Below are 21602 nucleotides of genomic sequence, written 5' to 3' on the forward strand. Positions count from 1 at the left end.
AGTCTGTGCTCTCTGCAGGCTCAGAGGCCGGTCCTTGTCTCACAGTATGTCTCAGGTCCCCATACAGAAAATGTTCCTCCTCAGTACTCTGCAATTAAATCTTTCAAATTTTCTTGAACACTGGCTGGAGAGACCACAGGTGCATGTAACAGGAGGATGAGAATTTTCTTGAGGTGTCTGAGGATGGGGAATTAATTTCTAGGGAGTTCAGCTCAGCTGGATTCAGTGGCTGTGTTGCAGATGGTGACAGTAATGGTTTTCCAGGCAGGGAGCCTGCGCTTTCAGAGAGCTGCTGGTCAGCAACATTTGAGGCACACGGATCCAAGGCTGGCTCTGCAGATCTGCAAGATCTGCCAAGTTAACTCTGTTACCTGTGAGAGGTGGCAAATCCAGCATTTCTGTCATGGCTTTGTCAGAGTTTGCAGAAACCTTGACAAGGGCCAGGTGGAAACTGAAACTGTCCATGAAAGCCACATAGCAGAGTACCCACCTGCATCCTTTTCCCTGGCTGGCTGCAGACAGACAGCTCTGGAAGAAAGGGGAATTAGAGCAGAGATTTCCAGCCAGTGCCAGATCCAAACCAGGCTGTGGTGGCTGGCTGCTGACCAGCCCTGTTCCTGGAAGAGCATAGGAGAGCTCCTTCTTGAGTTAAGGCAGGGAAGAAAACAAAGGAGGGAGGGGAGAGGTGCCTACTGGAAAAGTCTTGTTAACCAAACCACGGCACTATCCTGCAGTAGAATGAGCACGTGAAGGAGAAAGTTTATAATTCAAGGAGGATTCAAGTTTATAATTTCAAGGAGGATTTCTTGAGAATGCAGCTACCTGGGACATAGGAGTGGTATGGGACAGGATAAAAAGTGAGTGTTTCAGGGCAGGAGCTACCTCATCCTAGAACTGTCAAAAGATTCAATACTGTCATTTTCAATATTGAAAATGTATTAAAATACAGCTTGTAGGTAGACCTACCCTCAGCCCAGACTCAAAGGCTTAGATATTTACATTTAGAAAAACACCCAAATGCTATCTTCAGCCATATCCTTCGTTCTCTTTTCATACTGGCCAGTTTGCTGTGGGTAAAAGCCTGCCTTCCTTGTGACAGAGGGAAGGGCACCTTCCCCCATAAAAAAACTTGGTGTGTAGCATCTGCAATGTGAAGTCTGGAACAGCTGCTGCGAGCCCAAAAGGTGGCTTGGGGTACCACCAAACATGCTCCTTAGGGTGTTCATCACTTTAATACCTCTGCAGTTTTGCCAAATAAAAATGGATGTCCAGAGACCTCCCTCTGACGTTGATCCAATCATTGCACAGCCCAACACGGAGAAATCCAGCTACTGTCACTTTATTTGTCTTCATGCCTTGTGGTTCACTACACTTGTTTACAATACAAATACACTATTCAATACAAAATACTCAATGACCATATATTAGTATTTTTCTTCATAGTATCCCTGAAGTGCACAGGCCCTTCCTTTATAAACAATGTTGCATAAACGGCTGTACATGAGACAGACACTCCTCTAATGAAGCTCGGTACTAAAAGAAGCCAGATGTGGACACTTGGGACGTTTCCCTGTGATGGGTTTAACTCTGGGACAGACAAATGGCGATGTCTGTGCTGCTGTGGAAGGCTGTTTTATGCTGTTCCCTTGTCAAGGTTCTCATGGCCCAGAAGCCAGGTGCAGTACCAGGAGCAGATGTGCAAAGTGGCACCTGTCATTCCCTGTTCCAGCCCTCCTGTGCCTTGCTGGGGCTGCTCCCGCCGAGCCGGTGCAGGGGAACCGGAGCACCCACGGTCCAACACCGCTGTCTGAGACTGACTTGGCCAAATTATCACAGCCCTGGGGCTCCCCACCCGCGTCCCTGCACCTCCTCTGGCTGTGGCCAAGCCCCTCTCCCACCCTGCTCCCTCACTGCGCCTCGGGGGAGCAGAACCACCCTCGCTCCTGCCCTCGCTTCATTCCCAGGCACGTGGTGGAGAAACAAGGTTCAGGGGCACAAAGGGAAGATGATGGGACAACTGGAAAGGTAGAGACAGGCATCCCAACCTGGTTTACCTCCAGCAGCTCACGGAATCAGAAACCTACTTATCTTCTATAGGAAACCAGGTAACATCCAGATGGAAATAAGCCACTTTCAGAGCATTAGAGGGGTAGCACAGGGTTTTTCCCAGCTGTGCTTTACATCCTGTAGATCATACTGCTTCCTGCTTTTCCACTGCAGAATGAGGAAGACATAAGTGAGAACTTCATTATTACCAACACAAAATATTAATGGTCTTAAAACAAGTTCCTTAAAAATAGACAGTGTGTCAATAAACTATAATTTAAAAAATAAGTCATAGACAAAAATGGGTAAGAGGGATAAAATAACTTGAATTTGTTTTTCTCCTAGCATGGAGGGGTTTGATAGAGGAATTTGGGATTTATAGAGTGTTTTGGTCTGGTGAGCTCATGGTGACTTAAATCCCTTCTGGTCCCTGCAGCTCTGAGTACTGAACAGGTGAATTGTCCTAGACACAGAAATTAAAATTTCTGGTTCATGCTCATGGCAACTGCAGCCTGAACACAAGAAACAGAGCACCCTTTGGTCCAAGCACTCAATGGTAATATTTGTTTTCTAAGAGGACAGGCAAATGCTCCAGTTCTTGTTTCTATGAGAGAAGATTTGATTAGCACCAATGTTTACAGAACAGGTTTTGCAATCTGGGGTGCAGTGCTTGGGCAGCACACAGGGATACCAAACTAAATGCTTGCTGTGGAAGAGTCAGACATTCTATGGTTTTAACATTAAAAATAAGCCCAAACTGGATTGCTGAATTCCAAGAGTTAAGAGAGACGGATTAAAAAAACCCAACCCAATAATAAAACAAACCCCAAAACTCCAACCAACCAAGAAAATCAAAACCATTAAAGAACCCACAACAAAGCATTTTGCACTGGAGACACTGGAGGGAAGCTCACTTAAAAGCAGCTGCCAGTGCTGAACAGTATTTATCTCAGTGCACTGTACTGGAGCATACTGCTGTCTCAGTGCACAGCAGACTGGAGAATTTCAGTAGTAATTCACTATTTCCCCAATCAGAATTCTCTCTTGACATATTCCTTAGGTAAGAAGAAGGAAAGTGTTTAGCTCCTTCAATTTTTACAACTCCCATTCTGTAAGAGTATTTCAGTAGAAATTCTAAGATCAAATAACTGCACAGCACAAGCCCAGAGCAGCAACCACACTCTCATCATGGCTGGGAGAGCCTGCCTTTCACACCTACAGACTTGAAATCCTCTCTTGTTGCTTGTGCTTTTTAAGTTTCTTTAGAAATGCCACCTTTAACATCATAACCTGGCAGCTTATCTGCATTTGTGCAGCATTGAAGCTGCTGTCCCAGATCCAAGAATTAAAAATTTCAGCTAGTCAAAGATCATTAGCTTAGCAACATTTTGTTCTTGTGCATTCTTTTGAAAACACTCATCAGTAAACAGGTCAGCTTCTGCCCTCAGTAACTTTGTAAGGCAGCAAAAACTCAGTGTTTTTTGTTGGCTTGCAAAGAAAAGCCAAAGAAAAGAATGAGGAGGTTCAGCCCTTCTGAAAATGAGAAAGCTGGAATACTTAAATGAAAATGCTACTAGTACATTATTCACATACATTATATGTGAATAATGTACTAGTGTAATAAATTGTTCAGACAGTGCTTGCCTCCTGAATTAATCAGCTTTCTTGAGACTCGAGAAACAACCCCACTGAGTTTACTGAGCTAGAGAGAGAGACTGGTGTGACACTAACACAGTCCTAAGCTAGAGAGAATCCCTCCCCAGTGGCTATTTCACAGCAAGAGATTTGAGCCTAATAACCTTGGAGATGACAAATACCCTCTTAGCAGAGCCTAAAGAAGCCTGTAAGTATAACCCTTGTTATCTCCCCTAACCCATGCAGTAGCAGTGGGATGGATCTCTAGCAGATGAACATGAAATTCAGAGCAGCCCCAGAACCAAGATTCCCAACACATGAGCACAGCCCATTAACCAGTCACCACATCTGCTTTTGGCTTTGGTCTAAAAAAAGGATTTAATTCTGTGTATCAGAGACATGAGAAAGGCAGATTAAGAGAGCACACTAGTGCACCCCCAGCAATGTGATTTTTACAAGGGGGGTGGCCCAAGCCAAATCCTCCAATTTCAGTCTGCCCATCCCAAAGTTTAGGATATACAGGGACTCTGGTTTGTTCCCTTATGAAGACATGAAGCTTACCTCAATGTTTGGATCCAGGGCCAGACTCTGGGTCATGTCACTGAAACGAAGAGTCTCAGACTGAAGAACACCTTCCCACTCCTTTGCTGATGCTCCAGTACTCCCATTTCTATGGAAATAAGCACCCCTTTTTTGGATAGTGTTCATGCTAAAACAGCTCCTCCCAACCCTAAGCTGAAGTTACTAATGCACATCTTTACACATGAATTATTTCCTACATCTATGTTTTGACAATACACTTAACTGGAATATTTTTCATGCACGGGGTGTACAAAGTGAGTCAATGGAGTTTTTGTCCATAAACCACTATCATACATGTATTTTGTCGAAGGAAAAAGGGCTCTAAACCCTTCAATACAGACAGTATCTGGCTTCCAGACAGTGGCACGATGTAGTCTTCTGCCTTTATGGTGTTGTTTGTACAGGGTATGTCAAAGGCTATTTCAAACCTTCAGTGTATGCAGGTGGCTGTCCATTTTCAGGGCATGGTGAAAGTCTCTCTCATGATCATGGTCCTTTAAAGCTTCACCTTGATTCTGCTTGACACTCACATGTTCCTGATGAAGGGCATTCCTACTTTTGTAGGACAGAAGGAATTTTAAAGGGTTTTACTCGGTTCTGGTGCTTAAGCATAGGTAAACAAAAACAAACCAAAGAAAACCCCAGCCAAACAGTGCCCGCCCCCTGAATGCCTCATAGCATCTACACCCCATCCTCTGCCTCCTCTCCTCTCCCCTTCAAGTGATGCAGTGTGACCAGGGTTTTTCCATTGCCCTGCCAGCACCCCCACAACACTGTGCATTCAAGGACTTTCGAAGACTGGACTGTAGCTGGAACAAGACTTGAGAACGTGCCATCGCGTCACCATTCAGTGCTGTCGTATTTTTATTTTTTGGTTTGGATAGAGGACACTCTTCCCAAACCCACTACAAGCTCTGCCAGCAGCAGGAGACCTCCAAGTCTTCCACAGCAACGACAAGTTTGGCACGGAAAAGCCCAGACATGAAAAACACTCATGGCAGTGAGCGGCGGCTTGACACGGAAGCAGAGGACGCACAACTGGGAAAAGCTCACAGGAAGGGCATGACGACAACCATGCGGATGAGTTGATGCAACAGCAGCTGGGCCTTGCAGTTAACAACAGTTCCCTGCATCCTCCCTCCCCCTTGTTCCTTTGACTCTACTGGGGCTCCGGTGGTTTGAAGCCTCTTGGGTTAGTAGAAATTACAGCGTCAAGGGTGGCACTTTTGGAGCAAGTTTACACAAAATAGGAGGTGATGCTGTCAGATGCCTTGCTCGTGGTGTGTTGGGTAACAGGACATCTCTTCAAGGCTCAGGGGCCACAGGGGGGGAAAAGTCAAGAGAGGGTGGAGGGCTCTCAGGGCCCCTGCTGGGTTATGTGGCTCTTGTTTCTAAGGACAGGGTCCTCGTAACTGCTAGCGCAAGGTGGTGTGGAGTTTTCCAAGGGTAAGCCCTGCTGTTGGTATCCATAGTTGACATTCCCACAGGGGAAGTGGCGGAGCCTAAAGAGAGGCACTTCTTTAACACTTGCAGTTAGGGAAGATGGCTCTAAGAGCAGGGAGGAGCCTGGCAGCCTGCCAGTCACAATGTTGGGCCCCACAGTACAGTTTCCTTCCTGTCCCAAGTTCTCTCTCTCGGGCCTCTCCTTCTCCAGCAGAGAACTGTTTTTGCTGGCCTGCTTCTCTGCAAACCAGGAACCGTAGGTTGGATTCCAGAGGTTGGTGGGCTTGTTTCTGGAGCCCCGGCTTTTGTGAAGCTCGGAAGGGGGATTGGACTGGGCATAGGCCATGTTGATGTGTCCTCCCCCTGTGGCTGACTGCACCTTCCCCGGCACTGGCTGTTCCAAGGCTCCCACTTTCCCTAGAGATTTTCCAGCAGTGATGGCTGACGGCAGGGGTGGTGGAGATGGCAGGGTTTGCTTATCATCCTTTCTGTCTTGGTGTGTTGAGACCAAGAGGGGAGGAATTCCTTCTGGATCGTCAGGGCGCATCGCCACCTTCTCCTCCTCCTCAGCCGATGGGCCGTATTCTACCGGCAAGGCCGTGTTGATGACATCGGGATCCTGGGATCAAAGGAAAACAATCAAAGATCAAAGGGAGCAATGGGAATTGCTCAAAGTCTGCAGCCACCAGACATTGAATGACACATCTAGCAGCTGTCATGCTGTGATCTCACCACCCAGAGCTCACATTCCATGAGGAGGGGATGCAGACAAAGTACAGTTAGGTGTGAGAAGCAACAGGATATCCTTAAAATCCGACTCTTTAAAAGAAAGTAACCCTTAAACTCACCGTAGAACAGCGGAGGCACAAAACCAATGAAAAGCATTTTTTATGTCCAGCAAAATTTCCTGTGGGAATGTTTTTTGGAATCTATATCCTCTCAGAGTTCATAACACTCTCAGATAATATTGAGAAAGTTGGAGCCATGTAAGTATTGCTATTGCCTCCACACAACAAGGGAGGAATGGGAATGCAGAGTGAAGACAATACTGTCAGACCCTTGAAGCCCAAATCCATAGGGACTGCGGCTCTGAGCTAGTTAAGCAGTTTTGAAAATTAAACTGAGAGAAAATGTGGTGATCCTGGCAACCTTTACTTATTGCTATATGGCATGGCAAGCTACAGATAGCAGAAAAAAATGCCTCCCAATCCCAGGATCCAATCACACACAGAAAACAGATCAAGCTTCCCAAATAGCAAGGGAAAGTAAACCGACTGAAGTGAACAACAGTGACATCATACAAGAGGAGCCTGCGCTGATGCAGGTAGGAGAACATTTTCCAAACTGCTCTATTCCTCACAAGCTAAAGTGGAGGTAAAAAAATAAGTAAATCAGATTTTGGCCTGGAAATTCAGCCACATCTTTTCCCTGTTGCCCAGCCTAAGAATCCCCACTCCTTTAGCCTAGCCATCTCTACCTGCCTTCTCCAGTGCTGTCAGATTCAAAAAAAATGTCAACAGCTGCTGAAACCACCTGCAAAGGGTGCTCTGAGCTGGGGCCATTTCTGTTCAGTGCTGACTATTCTTTAAGGGCTGGAGTGGCTGGGATGAGGAAAGTGAAAGCAGTGCAGGTGCTGGCCTGTCTTTGCTCTTTTGCTTGTTGGAATCTATGCCTCTGTAAGCAGAAGCAGTGCTACAGGTGTGCTCTTTGTAAAGCTGTGTAAGCCTTTGTCAGCCTGTGCCTTTCAGCAGCAAAAGACAAGAAGGGTCAAGCACCTGATGAGGTCAATATCCCAGCCAGGGTCCCAGGCTGACACCAGTCTCCCTGGAGTGCTGACTGCAGTATTGCAGTGCTGCCTCCTCATCTCTTGTCCTGGCTTGTCTAGGCAGCTCCTCAAGAAGAACCCTCTCCACCCCCCGCATTCGAAGTGCATGAACACCGATACCTGAGTGCAGTACTCAATCCTCTCCAGGATTATGGCAAAGTTTGGCCGGTCTTCAGGCTGGTGCTGCCAACACTGGGTCATAATGCGGTAGCTGGAAGGGTAGAACAGGAGGCATTCATGAACGGCAGATCCCATGGGATGTGACAGCTACTCACAGCAGCTTAGGAATCACAGACAGACATTCATCACCATTCTTGCTTCTAACAAATAAGAGTTCTCTGCTTTCCCTGGGGTTAGGCAACTGATGCCCTGGTAGCCACTGGAATGTGACCACCAGTGGGGTGAAATCCACAGTCTTTCACAGAAATTACTCATCCACCTGAAATCCCTTGGACAATATACTAAAGGTAAGGCAGGGCTACAAGATAAAGGAGCCCAGTTTTCCCTGCCTGTGAACAGTCTGATGCATTGAAGTTTCACAGCTAACCTAAGATAGAGAAATATTGTGTAACTTTTACAAAAAAAGCAGTGGCCAGGACTTCTCAAATGGGCCCTGAATTACTCTCCAAAACAACAGAAAAATTAAATATTTGAGAAAGCACTGGCAGTAAAGTTTAATAAAGCAAATTAGCCATGATTAGATCAATCTTAAAAGTCATTGACTTTTGAGTAGAGAAAAAGCATTTGAAACAGAAACTTAGTTGCATGAATATATGAAAATTATAAATCTCATACACAGGGCCAGGGCAGTTTTTAGGTGGATCCATCCTTCCTCCATTGGTGACAAACTCCAGAACCTCCTGGTTGCTTTTGCTGGGGTAGGGCATATATCCCAAAGAGAATATCTCCCACAGTAACACACCGAAGGACCTGGGTACAGAAGCAAAGGAAAATGAAGTGAGTGATACTGGAATGACCATCAGCAGTGGGCAAAGCCCTTAGGTTCAATACCATCAGCATTGCTCTTTGCAACCTTTGATCAGGCAGCTGGTGGAAATCCTGGTGTAGGATTCAGACATAAATAAGCTGCACAGTTGTTACAGTGAACTTTAAAACTTTTAACAAATACTAGTAGCTGACTGTTAGGTGAGTGAAGCCTGTGATGTAGGCAGGTAAATATGGCTGTTTTGCCCTTGTACTCAGCACTGCTAAGCTGGAGGTAACAAAAGTTTCCTTTTCTGAGACTGACCACTGCTGGAGACAGGAGTTATGACAAACTTTTCCTCTGGAATAGCTACCCTGCATGAAATATCACGCTGGTGAATGAATCCCCACTGATGCTCTGAGGCCCACAGGCCCCACCTGTGAATCAGAGTACAATAAAAACACTCCCTAGCAAACACAGCCCTGGGCCTGGGTGCTGTGGCCTACAAAGCCCTAGGGACAGTGGCTGGGACAGGACCTGCTGGGACTGTCCCTCCAAAGCATTCACCTGGTCAGTGGAAACCACGAGCTCATTGGTTAAAATCATAGAAGAGATGTGCAGCGATGGGAAACTCCTCTGCCTGGTGCTGAGACAGGCAGAGCTCAGCTGTACAAGAGTGTGGACCTGGTCCCTCTGCCAGGGCTTGTTCAGGAGCTGTATCCTGGCCACCAGCCCCTTCCCCCTCCACAGGCTCCCTGAGCTCTTGCCTCCTGCTCACCTGATGTTCCTCCCCACCTCTGGCCACTCTGGAATTCCAAGTGTTGCTGTAGGCCAGGAGAAAGGCAAACCCCACAATGTGTGACACCCTTCTCCCTGACAGATAGGATGGATCGTGCCTGTAGCCTCCCATGCTGCTTTCCTCAGTGTGGGACTAATGCTTTCCTCCCTGGAGCAGCACCTGCATCTGCTTTGATCTCCCTTCCCTGCTTGCTCATCTGCCCTGCAGCACCCACCTCTGCACAGGTCTGACCTTTCTGCTCCCTTGTCTCAAACACTGCTGGCTCTGAAAGACCCAGCTTATCTTTTTAGTATGGCAGTAGTGAACAAGAACATGTGATTTTTACAAAGCATTGACAGTTTACAAAAGAGGTTACAACACAGACAGACTGGACAGCGGAGGAAAGGAAGCGCACCATGTGTCTGTTTTTGATGTAAATATCCCTTCCATGAAAGCCTCGGGAGGCATCCATTTGACAGGCAACATTGCACACCCACCCTTACGATAGTAGCTGGCTCTGCAAAGAATAAACAAAACAAAAGAGTCAGCCAAGAATTCAGAAAATTCCATTAATATGGGATTCTTGTAATTACAAATATTAAAATTATGAGCCAGAGGAGAGACTAATTTAGGTGGAACAATCTAAGTGCTGAAATGACCTGTTTCTTCTCATAAAAGTAGTGGAAAAGAGCAAACCATGGAAGTGCAGTTTAATCTACATCACTTCAGGCCTGATCTGGTAAACCAGTTATCCTCATCCTCCTAGGGAATTACAAACAGAGTAACTGCTGCTGGCAGAGCCTCCTCCTGCCCTTTTCAACCACAGCAAGATCTCCTTATCTCACACATGGTCGGTCATCTTGGGCATACCCAGCAAGAATAAACTAAACCTATGCTATACATACCCAGTCTAAAGCACTGAAGTAAAATCCAAACCTCTTTGTAGGAGCTTGTTGAGGAGGATGCCAGGTTATTACAGTTGGGACAGTAGCACAAAAATGTTCCTGAGACAGGAGTTACAAGAGTTCTTTAAAGTCATTGTCATTTAAAATAAAACCTGAAAGCCCCAGATCCCATCCTGGCAGTTGCAGGGGCCTGTTCATGCAAGCTGGTATCACTGATCATAACTGCACAGCCTGAGCATCCAAAGGATGTTCCTGGACCGAGAAGTACATGCAGGCTTCAAAGACCCCTTTGAAAGCTCAGCACCAAAGTGTTCATCTTGGCAGTCGGTTCTGCCAATTGTGTGAGGGTGACAGATGCTACTTTGTCCCAGCAGAGCTCCATCTGACAGTGGGACAGCATGGGGGCTCTTTGTGGAGGAAAAAAGCCCAAGAAGCTGTGATACACTTGGGTTTTTGAAGGTAGCACTCTGTTTGCATCACCTCAGGCTGTGATACTGTCAGAACTCAAGCTAAGCAGAGCCAAGCCTGGCTTAGTAATTGCACAGGAGAATCCCCAAGCAGGAAAAAAAGAAGGCAAGGCACTGGAATAAACTGTGTGGGTGACTGAGCACAAGGCATTCCTTCTTCCAAATCAGGGCAAATCAATTCCTCAGCACAGCAGGGTATGGAGCTGCACTTCTAGAAGTGCTCTATGGAAGATGAGACATCAAACTGCAGCCCTGACTGCTTATGGTCATTAAAGATTTTTTGGCACTTCTTGCAAAGAGCAGAGGTATTTAACCCCATGTCCTGGCTGAATTCCAGTTTGGGTGATTACATTTTCCTGACTTTCTTCTGCACCTTCCTCCTTTAGCTGCAGTAAATTGAGGAGATTTACTGATGCCACCGAACCAAGGGTGCAGGGGTAGCGTCAAGGGGAGAGATTAAACTCAGGATGATTTGGGATCACAAAACAAAGGGCACATCAATGCCATTCAATGTGGAGAAGGTAAGGAATAGAAACTGAGAAGAGGGTCAAAGAGGGAGGAAAAACACCTTCCATGACCATTAGACTGATGCCAGGAGGAAACTGTCAGGAGTGGGAAAAGTCTCCAGGACAGTTTAAGGTGAACACGAGGAAGGCATCATCTGGGATTCACCAGGATGGGACCTCTCCACTCTCACCTCACCAAGGTTACACAGAGCAGCACAAGAGCCTGCACAAACACTGCTCCTCCCTCATTTCAGTGACCTCCCACTTGCAGGTACCCAGGACTTGGCTCTGCTACCTGTATATATCCCGGGCCATTCCGAAGTCTCCAATCTTAGCCACTCTCCCAGGCCCTCGGCAGGTAAGGAGGCAGTTTCTGGCAGCAATATCCCTAAAGGGAAAGGGAAGAAAAGAAACAGAAAGAGAAGAACCACTTAATCATTTGACAATTTTGCGAGTCAAGAAGAAAACAAAAAGTAGTACCTACTTTCCTGAGCTGCAGAGAAACTAGAACAGCCAGAAAAGTCAGTGTTTATGGATAACTGCAATGTCCCCAATTCCAAACTATCCCCACAGCAGGAACAGTTTTGTTGTTTAACATTTTCTCTTTAAACTTCACATAACATTTCTAGTTGAAAGAGTAGGCCTCCTGTAATCCTCCTTTCACTCCAGGAGCTATTTTTATGTCTCTAAGGAGTGCAAGAAGAGGAGCTGATTTCAGCTAGTCCCAACATCAAGGTGTCTGGGGAATGATCCACTGATCTGTTCCTACTGTGCTTGTTGTCAGAAGGCTGTTGTACTGCCAGAGACAGGTACAACAACAACGTGCAGGTGTTGCTCTGAATACTCTGAAGCTGTGGGCTTGAATCTGCATATGCAGGTAGAACTGCAAGCTCCATCTCTGCTGGGCTGGAGTAAACCTTGAGGTCTGAGTAACACAATGGCACAACTTGTGGGTGACTCTTAGAACTGCCATCTGCCACCTCTCTACCCATCTCTACTCAGCAGGCAGATTTTAGATGCTTGCCAAACACCCTGTTTTGCAGGAGCAATGATCACCTGATGTTGCCCTTGTGGCTGGGCTTGTACAGGTGCTCTTTGAGAGGAAGAAGAAAAGGCTTCCAAAACGAGCAGACAGGCACTAAATAAAATTCATGACAGGGAGAGCTTTAAAGACTTCTGTCACAAGATGTTGTCCATTTGCAGAGTAGCCAAATAGGCTACTGAGACAGGGCTCAGGATCTCTGGCAAAACTACAGAACTTTGTCAGCCTGATTTATAGCAGCTCTTCTATTGTTTCTATGACCCTGATTTTGTCTACCTTGTTGAAAGGTATCCAGCCACTAGAGTGCAGCAGGACATAAACATACAGCGCAGGGCATTCCGAGCCCCTGCTGGTCTGTCTTCAAGCCCTGCCCAGGCTGTGCTCACCCACCTGTGGATGAAGTGGTTCTCCTCCAGGTACTGACACCCACAAGCAATGTCACGGGCCACGTGCAGCAAGTCCAGCATGGAAAGGGAGGAGGGCTGATTCTGCCAAAAGACAAGGGACACACATGGGTTAAAAGCAGAAACATGGTGCGAGTCGTTGCTGATACAGCTCTGGGAGCTCTCCAGCAAGTGATGTACCTCTGATGTTACCACACAAAGGGATTAGGGAAATGCACAAGAGAGAGTTCATTCCCATGAGCTGTGAAAGGATGTGCAGACACAATGTTATACAGATCCCAGAGACAGAATCAGAACAGACAGAATCAGCTGGATCTGACTTTCCAGCTCCATTGGGATGTCCCTGTAAGAATTTCCCCCAGTTCTCATGGCAGATTCTTCTGAATTTTCAGCATGATTTTTGAACTCTGTAGCCTGAACTGTTCTTCACTGAGTTTCTTTGTATTATTGCCAGCTCCTCTCTAAAGTCACCTTGAACCACGGGAATGACATTTTGTATAATGGCATGAGTCACATTTGCTCTTTCCCTCCTCCACATCTGTGTAGGTTTTATCTTGCCCCTTAGAGCACTGGCACAGTTTTGTGTAGCCAATGGCTGTGGACGACTAAGGCTGCCAACTCCTTGTTCCTGTCCCTCTGATGGAGTCCACAGCCCTTGCCAGGAGGAGCCAGATGCTTTAGTGGAAAGGACAGGATTTGCACTGGCACTTCTCAGCCCCTGAAGCCAAGCCATCAGCTGCTGCCCCGAGGTGTGAATCAGTGATGCCTGAGGTGTGAATCAGTGATTCCTGTGGTGAGATTCAGTGATCCCTGTGGCCAGTCCTATGGGAGAGCAGGAAAGTGCTGCTGCCAGTGGAGTGATGAGAAACAACTGGGTGGCAGTGACTGCTCATGCCGCGACAACCATTTCATAGCTAAATGTTTATCAGCCTTAGTTACTGGATCACACAAGCTCATCACACTCCTTAGTGCTCTCTTAGGACCCCAAACAATCAGCCAAAGTCCCCAGAGGGCACAGCTGCCCTTGGGGCTCTCACACTGGTGCACAAATCAGCATAGCTTCTCCAGTGACAGGGACTGCTGGCTCTCCAACCCATCTGTTGTAATGAAACGTGTCTCCAGATGGATGCAATGCTGTGCTGGCCATCTCTGATCTAAACCACTGCAAACTGGGACTGGAAACAAGTCCAGGCTATGCAGCAGCCACTAGCTAAACAGTGGTCATAGGCTGATAAAACTAAAATACAATAAACTAACAAACAAACAAACAAACAACAACAAAACCTCCAAACCCAAATGTAAAAAAACCCCAAAAAACAATTTAATGTCCTCTGAAGATATTAGGAAAAAAAATCTGGCCTCAATAATTGACTAATGAAATAATTGAAAAATGGTGTATCTCTCTGTGAACAAAGCCTGTTTTGTTCAATGCAGGGCCATAAACCAAAATGTGATCTTGTTCCACTGGCCCATATTTTATTACTTACACAATATAGTTCATTGCATATATATACTTCACCAATTTTTTAAAACACTGGACTCCATCACCCCTTATATACTTTCCTCTTTACAGAATAATTATTTGCTGCAAACATAAAGCAGCTCTTTCCTTGCCATTTTGTGGGGAAGGGGGAATAATCTCTTTTACCTCTGTGAGTTAGTGACTCACCAGCTAAACAAGATGGCTACAGTAAGAAAGAATGCATGTCTTCTTTTTCCCTTGCAGGGCATAACCAAGGGGAAATTAATATCTCAATCTACCCATTCCCTGCTCTTTCAAGCCAGGGTCAGAAACCTGAAGTGAAAGAAAACTGAGTAAAAAGCCCAATTCTTTACTCTGCAATCGATTTCAGACTCAAGCTATACTGCAAAACAGTCAGTAGGTTGAAGCCACAAGCTGATTTGAACTGTATAGCTTTTTTCTCTTTTGCCTTTCCTTTTTTTTTTTCTTTCCTTTCCCTCCTTGGATGAATTCTTTCCACCTTTTATTTGGCTAAATACAATCCTAAAACAGATGTGACTGCCCAGCCAAGGACAATTTAGCCATGTAATTTGTTTGAAAAATGGAGGTTTGGGATTCATTTTGCAAGGGGCAGCCTTGAGACACACCAAAGGATTCGCTTTACAGCTTTTGCTGCCCAGATGAATGGATGATGCCAGCTGCAATGCTCTGCTGCTCAGGGCAGTGGGCATGCTGGAAGCACTGGTGTGACACCTCCCAGGTAAGGCTGACTCTTGCTAAAGGTGAATGAAATTCTGTGTATTGTTCAGTGTAATCACTGCTCTGTGCAACAGGCTGCACAGCACAAAGGAGGGGAATCATTTATCTGTCTACGATTTCTCTCCCAGAGCTGGGCTTTGATTGCTGTGCTGTGTGTGAGGAAGATCAGCACTGAACCTCCCAAAATGGACAATTCTGCAATGTTCACACTGTGCTAAGGCTCCGATTTCAGGTGTCTCTGAATGTACCAGGTTGCCTCTCTGCAGATGAGGGGGAAGAGGTAATCCTGTAATAGATGTGAAACTCTATTAGAAATGGAACAGAGAAAGCCTTCAGGGCTGTCAGCCATGGACTCATGGGGAATTATGAGTCTGAACCTTATGGAGTCGACCTAGCTGGCATAAATCGACATATTCCACTAGAATCACTGGTATTGTATCAGTGATGTTGGATGGATATATGATCATTCCTGCTTAGAGTCCAGAAAAATCATTACGTGTTGGCTGAACTGAAACTTCATTTTTTACATGAAGAACACAGATGAACAACAGTGCTGACAGCATCTCCATCTCTCATTAAGTTGGATCCCGTGTTCTGATACCTCCTGCAGTTGCTTCAGCTTTCCATTTCATGTGCCTTGCAATGCCTTAAGTTCCCCCTTCACTTTCTCCTTCACCATTCCCTCTGCTCCCTTTCCTGCTTTCCAGTGTCCAAGTGCACAGCAGCATGCTGTATGTGTGTTGCTCCAAGCCACACAGGTCACAGCTGGCCAGTGGCAACTGGTGATCTCTCCAGCATGGTGCTTTCTTTTTCCATAAGCCTTGGAATTAGTGCCAAGTTAATGCCTTTCACACCTCTGTTAAGTCTATCCCAAACTAGCAAATGAATTTGATGTTTGTTATGGGCAAGGCAGTGCAAAGAGCAACTGGGGCATGAAGGTAGAGACTGAATATGTAAATCTCTTTTTTGTGATTAGGCTGAAAGCAAAAGTAGGTGGGAAAGACAAGGTAGTAAAAGAAATTAGCTGGAAAGTACAAAAGTGTAAAGAAAATAAGGGGAAAGGCAGTATATGGTGCTTACTGCAGAGTGAGAAGCGCACCTCTGCCACCCAGTCAGTCAGACAGGGCTTGTGTGTTCAATTAATTCCTTTTGGAAGCAAAGCTCATCAAAGCCTCTTTACTCTGCACTGTCCCTTGTCTTTTCCTTCCTTTAACAGCCCTGAAAAGCTAGACATCCAGCCTGCTATGCTTACCTTCTGCCTGTCTTCCCTGAATGAGCAATAGGAGGAACAAAGCAGCTCAGGGTTCATTAGGAGCAGTGCAAAGATACATCCACTAGCACTGAGCCTTATGTACAGAGGCTCTGTCACACCTCGAGTGTATGCAGAGGTAAATCCACTTCCAGGGTGGGATCCCATACTTCACAGAGCACAGTGCCCTGCACACATCTCACTTCCCATCAGTCACAGTCTCCTTGCCTTGCAGTTTGTGAGCCAGCAGAAGCTGATTTCTCAGCACTCACAGGTGCCATTGGCCCCACAGAAGCTGCCCCAGCAGCCAGATAATGAATTACCCTGTCATTCTTGCCAGGCAGACACCACATGGGATGGCTGCAGAAGCAGGGCAAGGCAAGGGGAAAGAAGGTATTAGAATGGATCACACAGTTTTGTGGATCTGTGTCTGCACAGAGTCAGGCTGTCCACGTTCACCCAGCTGGTAAAGAGGGAATGAAAACTGCTTTTCTGAATCAGTTCCAGCTTGCAGCTAGTCATCTGCATTTGAAGCTCTCAGCCTTCCCAAAGTGTGGAAGACATGGGACAAAGCAGAAAACAGAGGCATCAATCTGAGGTCTGTTTCTTTCCTGGGAACAAGTTAAATGCAGAAACCAGGGAGAATATTCAAGCTGACGGGAACAGGCCTCGTGCATGGCCATTGTTATGGTCAGTCTCAGGTAACCTCGAACAGTTCAGGAAAGACAAGGAAAGGACTAGAAGGGGCAACTGTGAGGGCAGAAAGAGAAATACTAAGGAAGCAATGGAGTGAATCATCAGCCCCTTCTGACATGGGCTTTCACAGGGGTTGCACAGAGCTACTGCTGGCAGGAACAGAAGGCATGGTAAGGAAGAACTCATGACTGAGGTAGGGCCAAACAGATAAAAACTCCTTAGATCAGAAGGCTCCTATGACTTCATGCTGCCAAGACTAAGGGCTCTTTCTTCTACAAAAGCAGCTGGCTCATTTTACTGCAAGCAGGTAAAAAATTCCTGCTGTGCAGGACTAGTGTTCTTGGTAGTTCCTCACAAGATCTGTACCATCACTGAGCTGGCTTCTCTAATTTAAGCAGCCAAACCCCATAGTGCTTCACCTGCTCCTTCACACACCTTGCACAGCCTGGACTGGCTGTTTTGAACAAAGCACTTACCTGGCAGCAGATCTTGTCCATGCCCTGGGTGAGAACGGAGACCACGCTGCAGAACATGAATTTCCCCATGCACCTACCATGCACCAAGTTCAGCCCATTTATAGGAGCATCTCTAGGTGCTTCAGAAAAACAACCTGTATTTATGAAGTCTGCTTGCTCAGATTTCAGACTTTCCTTTCTGGGTATTTAGCCTCCTTATCCAGGAAGGAGCCAGTTTATTGCAACCTATTCAAGACTGCAGTGCTTCTGAGTCTCACAGACCATTTTATATGTCTGAAAAGCATACTGCATGGAAAAATAAAAAAGTTGATCAGTTTCCAGACCCCTCAAGGAATAATCTTACTGATATCTGTTAGAGCGAATTTGTGTCTCTCTTGTAGTGATGAAATGCAGCATTTTGTCCTCTGTTGAACTTAGAGACAAAGGATGAAACTGGATCCTGGTCTTAAACTTCAGCAATATCTCTGTGACTTTCTGACCCAGGGACTCAGAGAAAAGTTTGTTCTTCCACAATACTGAATTCTCTCTAGAAATCATAATTTGTTTCTTCCACATTTCTAGCTGACTGTCTCTTTCTATTGATGCTGATTTCAGTGGGGAAAATCTTTAAAACTCTGGACTAAAGATATTTTCTATTAAGCCGACAGCTCCAGGCCGGATTGTCTCCTTGCCTGTGCCAAATTTGAATTGACAGATATCCACAGAAATGCATCTGATCAGCAGTTTAAATAATGGATTTTTTTTTTAATATTCCTAGCTCAATGTTTTTCCCCAGCCTGCCCCCAGCTGGTGAGAGGAAGGTAAGAGTTGAGTTTAACAGTTTTTTTAGACTTTGCTTTTGTTCTTTCTTTAGGTAGTATCTGCAATGTTATCTAGCAAAGTCCAGGGATACCCCAGCAGCATGTGTTTTCTATCCTGGCTCCTGCCTCCACAGTGGTCTTACAGCAAGAGAAATTTTGTGAGAATCTAAAATACTGGGAAATAGAACCCACATAGATCAGCTCTTTTGTAGCTAAGCGTTTGCCTTGTGGCAGCAGCCCTCTAAATAAAATAGAATTTACTCTTTCCTTACTGGTCTAGGCCGTGTCTCCCTCAGGAAGGATTTCAGGTCTCCTCCAGCCATGAGCTCCAGCAGGATGAAGCGGGGCAGGGCCTGCAAGCTCACCCCGATACAGCGCACGATGTTCTGGTGGTTGAACTTGCTGTGGAGACAGGGACACCCAGTTGTGAAGTAACTTAACTTTGACCCAAAAAGCACAGTAGCAGAAAACATTCAATCCTTTTTGCTGCAGGATATGTTGTTTTTGTTGTTGTTGTTGTTGTTTTTCCCTCCCCAGGAAATAACAAATCTCAAAGGTAAGACAACTGGATAAAACTAAAGCACCCTTGTACTCTGTGTCTGTCTGGATAGTGCAGAGACAGACAGAGGTGGGGAATCAGTGGCTTTTGGCTGCTTTTCCTCTCCCTATTTTCTACATTCTTTTTGGGTTATGGCAAGACTTGTGGGGCAGAGGAAACAGAACATGATAACAGAGAAAAGTCTGTTCTTAATTTTCCCATCCAAGAGGCAGAAGATGGGCTAGGGCAATGTTGTTCTAAGTAACACACTGACATGGGGATCTACTTGTGGGGGATGTTTCCTGAGGTTTAGTCTGTAATACTTCCTTATTTCCCTGCCTCTCAAATATGATGGGAAGGTAGTTCCGTGGATTCTGGGATTCAGACACTGAAACATGACATGATAGCAGCAAAAAGTCAATGCCATCTGTTAGTTTTGACTAGTCAAATCCAAATTCCTAAGGTATGTTCTCCTCTCTAGGAGAAATAAAAAAAAAAAAATCTTATTATCCATTCTAACACCTGGGCTTTAAATTTCTCACTTTGGGTAACAAAAACCAATGTGGATCCTTTTGAAAATTTAGCCTTTACTCATTTGGTGCCTCTTCATTTGTAATAGGAACAGAAAAGGATGGTAATTCCTATTCTCTTTGTGCTAAAACTACTGTATAGATGTGCTGAGAGGACATCACCTATGAAGAGCCCTTTTTTCTTTATTTTGTTGGGCTTTTCAAGCCTACACAAGTGGTGATCATATGATTCATACACACCTAATAATGAGAGCTTCCATGAGGAAGTCAAGCTCATCTTGCTCTGAACACACTTCTGGTAATGTCTGGAAAAGAAAGAACAGGTTGACAAGGAGAAGATACTTCAGTTCACAGATTAGAACACCTGGCACTAACAATGTCTGCAGCAATCTTTCTTTCTCAAAGGAAATCTCAGTCTAAGACAGCCATTAGAGCATTGCTAAACTAGACTGTGAAGCCTGTGGCAAGGCAAATATCAGAACTCCTGGCCCACCAATGCCACTGTCATTCTCCTCCCAGCAAAGGAAATAGCCCAGAGTGCACAGAAAAGTGTTCAACATATGGGACTCTGCTGTACAGAGGATGAGGAATGAGATCCTCTTCCTGAGTTCTCTGCAGTTCAATGATCCTACCTTCCAGTAAGACTGGGATCTATAACCAGCAGCAGAACTGTGCTGCCATGTAATCTCTAAAAGAAAACAAGCCAGCTAGACTGCTGAAGGCCTGGAGAACTCTACCAGGGTCTCTTAGGATTTAGCTTCACACCCAATGCATATCCATCCGGTAAGGGAGTGGTGATATCCCTGGAAAACCAGCCATCTCCTACTTGCAGAGTCTTTGATGTATGTGCCAGCAGCTTTTGGCCCTGTGAAGACTTTTGGCCTCTGTCTCACAAGTCTTTGGACAGGTTACCAGCCAGGTGGATGGAGAGGATGGACAGAGGATGGAATTAGCTCAGTCCTGCAGTCTACTGTGGCTCTGTGGGAAATGTTTGCCTGTTTACTATTCACAGCCCTCTTTTAGTAGTCTCACATAGCCATATGCTACAAGCTGTACCATTGCTGTGATGGATTAAAGTGTTGCAACACAGCAGCAACATTTCTAGCCATGTCCTTCAGGACTTATAGCAACGCTTCACTCATCTTCATTGTTATAATGCATTGGGACTCTTGTGAAAGGTGCATGAAACCATCATGATAACTCATACACTGTCACTTACTTTCACAGCCACCTGCAAGGGAGTGGGGTCGCTGGGGATCCCTGCCACCTGACCTTCATATACCTCACCAAAGGCTCCGTGGCCCAAACCCCTGGACAGACCAGAGAAGACAAGAAGGTTTTACTACAGAGAACACACATTATAACACTGAGGACACAGCTCACAGAACGGGCTCACAATTTTCATGGCAGTGTAACAGGAAGAACTTGATATGGACAATATGCAGGGAACCAGACCTTGGTGAGATCTTTCATGGACCTACATTTTATTTAATTGGAAGGGAAAGCAATCCATGGAAGTGAACATTCCCCAGTGAAATCGAGCTTCTGGCAGTGCAGCACGTAACAGAGAGCACTCATCTATGGCTTTGGTATCAGTGCTCAGTGGTGGGTGCTCCAAAACAGACCAATAAAGAAAGGACTTTAGTCTTGGTGTTTACACACCCTAAACACATTAACAGTTCCCCTGATATTTCTGCATCACCATTAAACAAAACATTAAGCAAGAAACTAGGAGGCACAATGATTCTCAAAAGAACTGAATTCTACACCAGATAACTTTTCCTGATTTATTGTGTGATTCTGGGCAAGTACCTTAGCCAGTAAATGGTGATGACAGTGCTTTGTAAAGCACTCAGCTCTAGGAACTTGTGCTGAGAATTGTTTCTGGCAGTGATCATATTATGAAACTTACAGTTTTATTTTGAATAAGATTACAAGAAAAAGAGAAAGGAATAAGAGTAATCATACAATAGATCTTGTTCCATGTTTTTGTAATACAGATTTTGCATACCTGTATATTAAGTCTTCACTCTCTTAATGTTAAGTCAGCTAGTACTACAATAGCTATTTCACATCAGTGGCCTGTCACAATCACATGGTGAAATGTGGCAGAGGATGAGGCTACACCCTAAGTCCTGAGCCCCTCTTAACCCATGGGCTGCACATTTCCAGTCTCTAAGAGGCATTCTTGCATCTCAGTCTGGAGAAAAGGCTCTCAATAAAGCTCTCTGCTACAGCATGCACTCTCCTGTTAGAGCCAGGTTTGGGCTGAGAGCTGCATTGATTCTGTTCTCTGCTGCATCAGTGGATTGCTTTTGCATGGGCTGTTGTCCTCCCATCCATATGAACAAGGAAGAACAATCTGCTCTGCTGGTCCATAAGTTCTGTCTGTAGTTTTGTCAGGATAGAACCAGCCTGGGCAGTGAAACCACACTGAGGACTCATGTTGCCTGTGACTCAACCACTTTGTGTAATAAGATTTTGTTAGGTGTTAGCTTGAGACACCATTCTTGGCTCTGCCTGACCAACCTATT

At 45.5% G+C, this 21602-nt stretch overlaps 1 protein-coding gene across 2 annotated transcripts in view; it reads right to left on the reverse strand.

The window, feature by feature from the left end:
* Positions 1-1323: 1323 nt before the first annotated feature.
* ALK (ALK receptor tyrosine kinase) overlaps positions 1324-21602 on the reverse strand; it is a 224651-nt gene continuing 204372 nt past the window's right edge. For both annotated transcript variants that reach the window (XM_033513265.1, XM_033513264.1), the window contains 10 exons: positions 20288-20378; positions 19309-19373; positions 18273-18402; positions 12545-12642; positions 11408-11500; positions 9650-9751; positions 8327-8461; positions 7652-7742; positions 4243-6325; positions 1324-2214 (listed from right to left, as the gene is read on the reverse strand). In XM_033513265.1, the coding sequence (XP_033369156.1) occupies positions 5621-6325; positions 7652-7742; positions 8327-8461; positions 9650-9751; positions 11408-11500; positions 12545-12642; positions 18273-18402; positions 19309-19373; positions 20288-20378 (1510 nt within the window). In that variant the 3' untranslated portion in view covers positions 1324-2214; positions 4243-5620. The remainder of the gene's footprint in view (positions 2215-4242; positions 6326-7651; positions 7743-8326; positions 8462-9649; positions 9752-11407; positions 11501-12544; positions 12643-18272; positions 18403-19308; positions 19374-20287; positions 20379-21602) is intronic.

This window comes from Parus major, chromosome 3 (genome assembly GCF_001522545.3).
Source record: "Parus major isolate Abel chromosome 3, Parus_major1.1, whole genome shotgun sequence".
Taxonomy (NCBI): Eukaryota; Metazoa; Chordata; class Aves; order Passeriformes; family Paridae; genus Parus; species Parus major.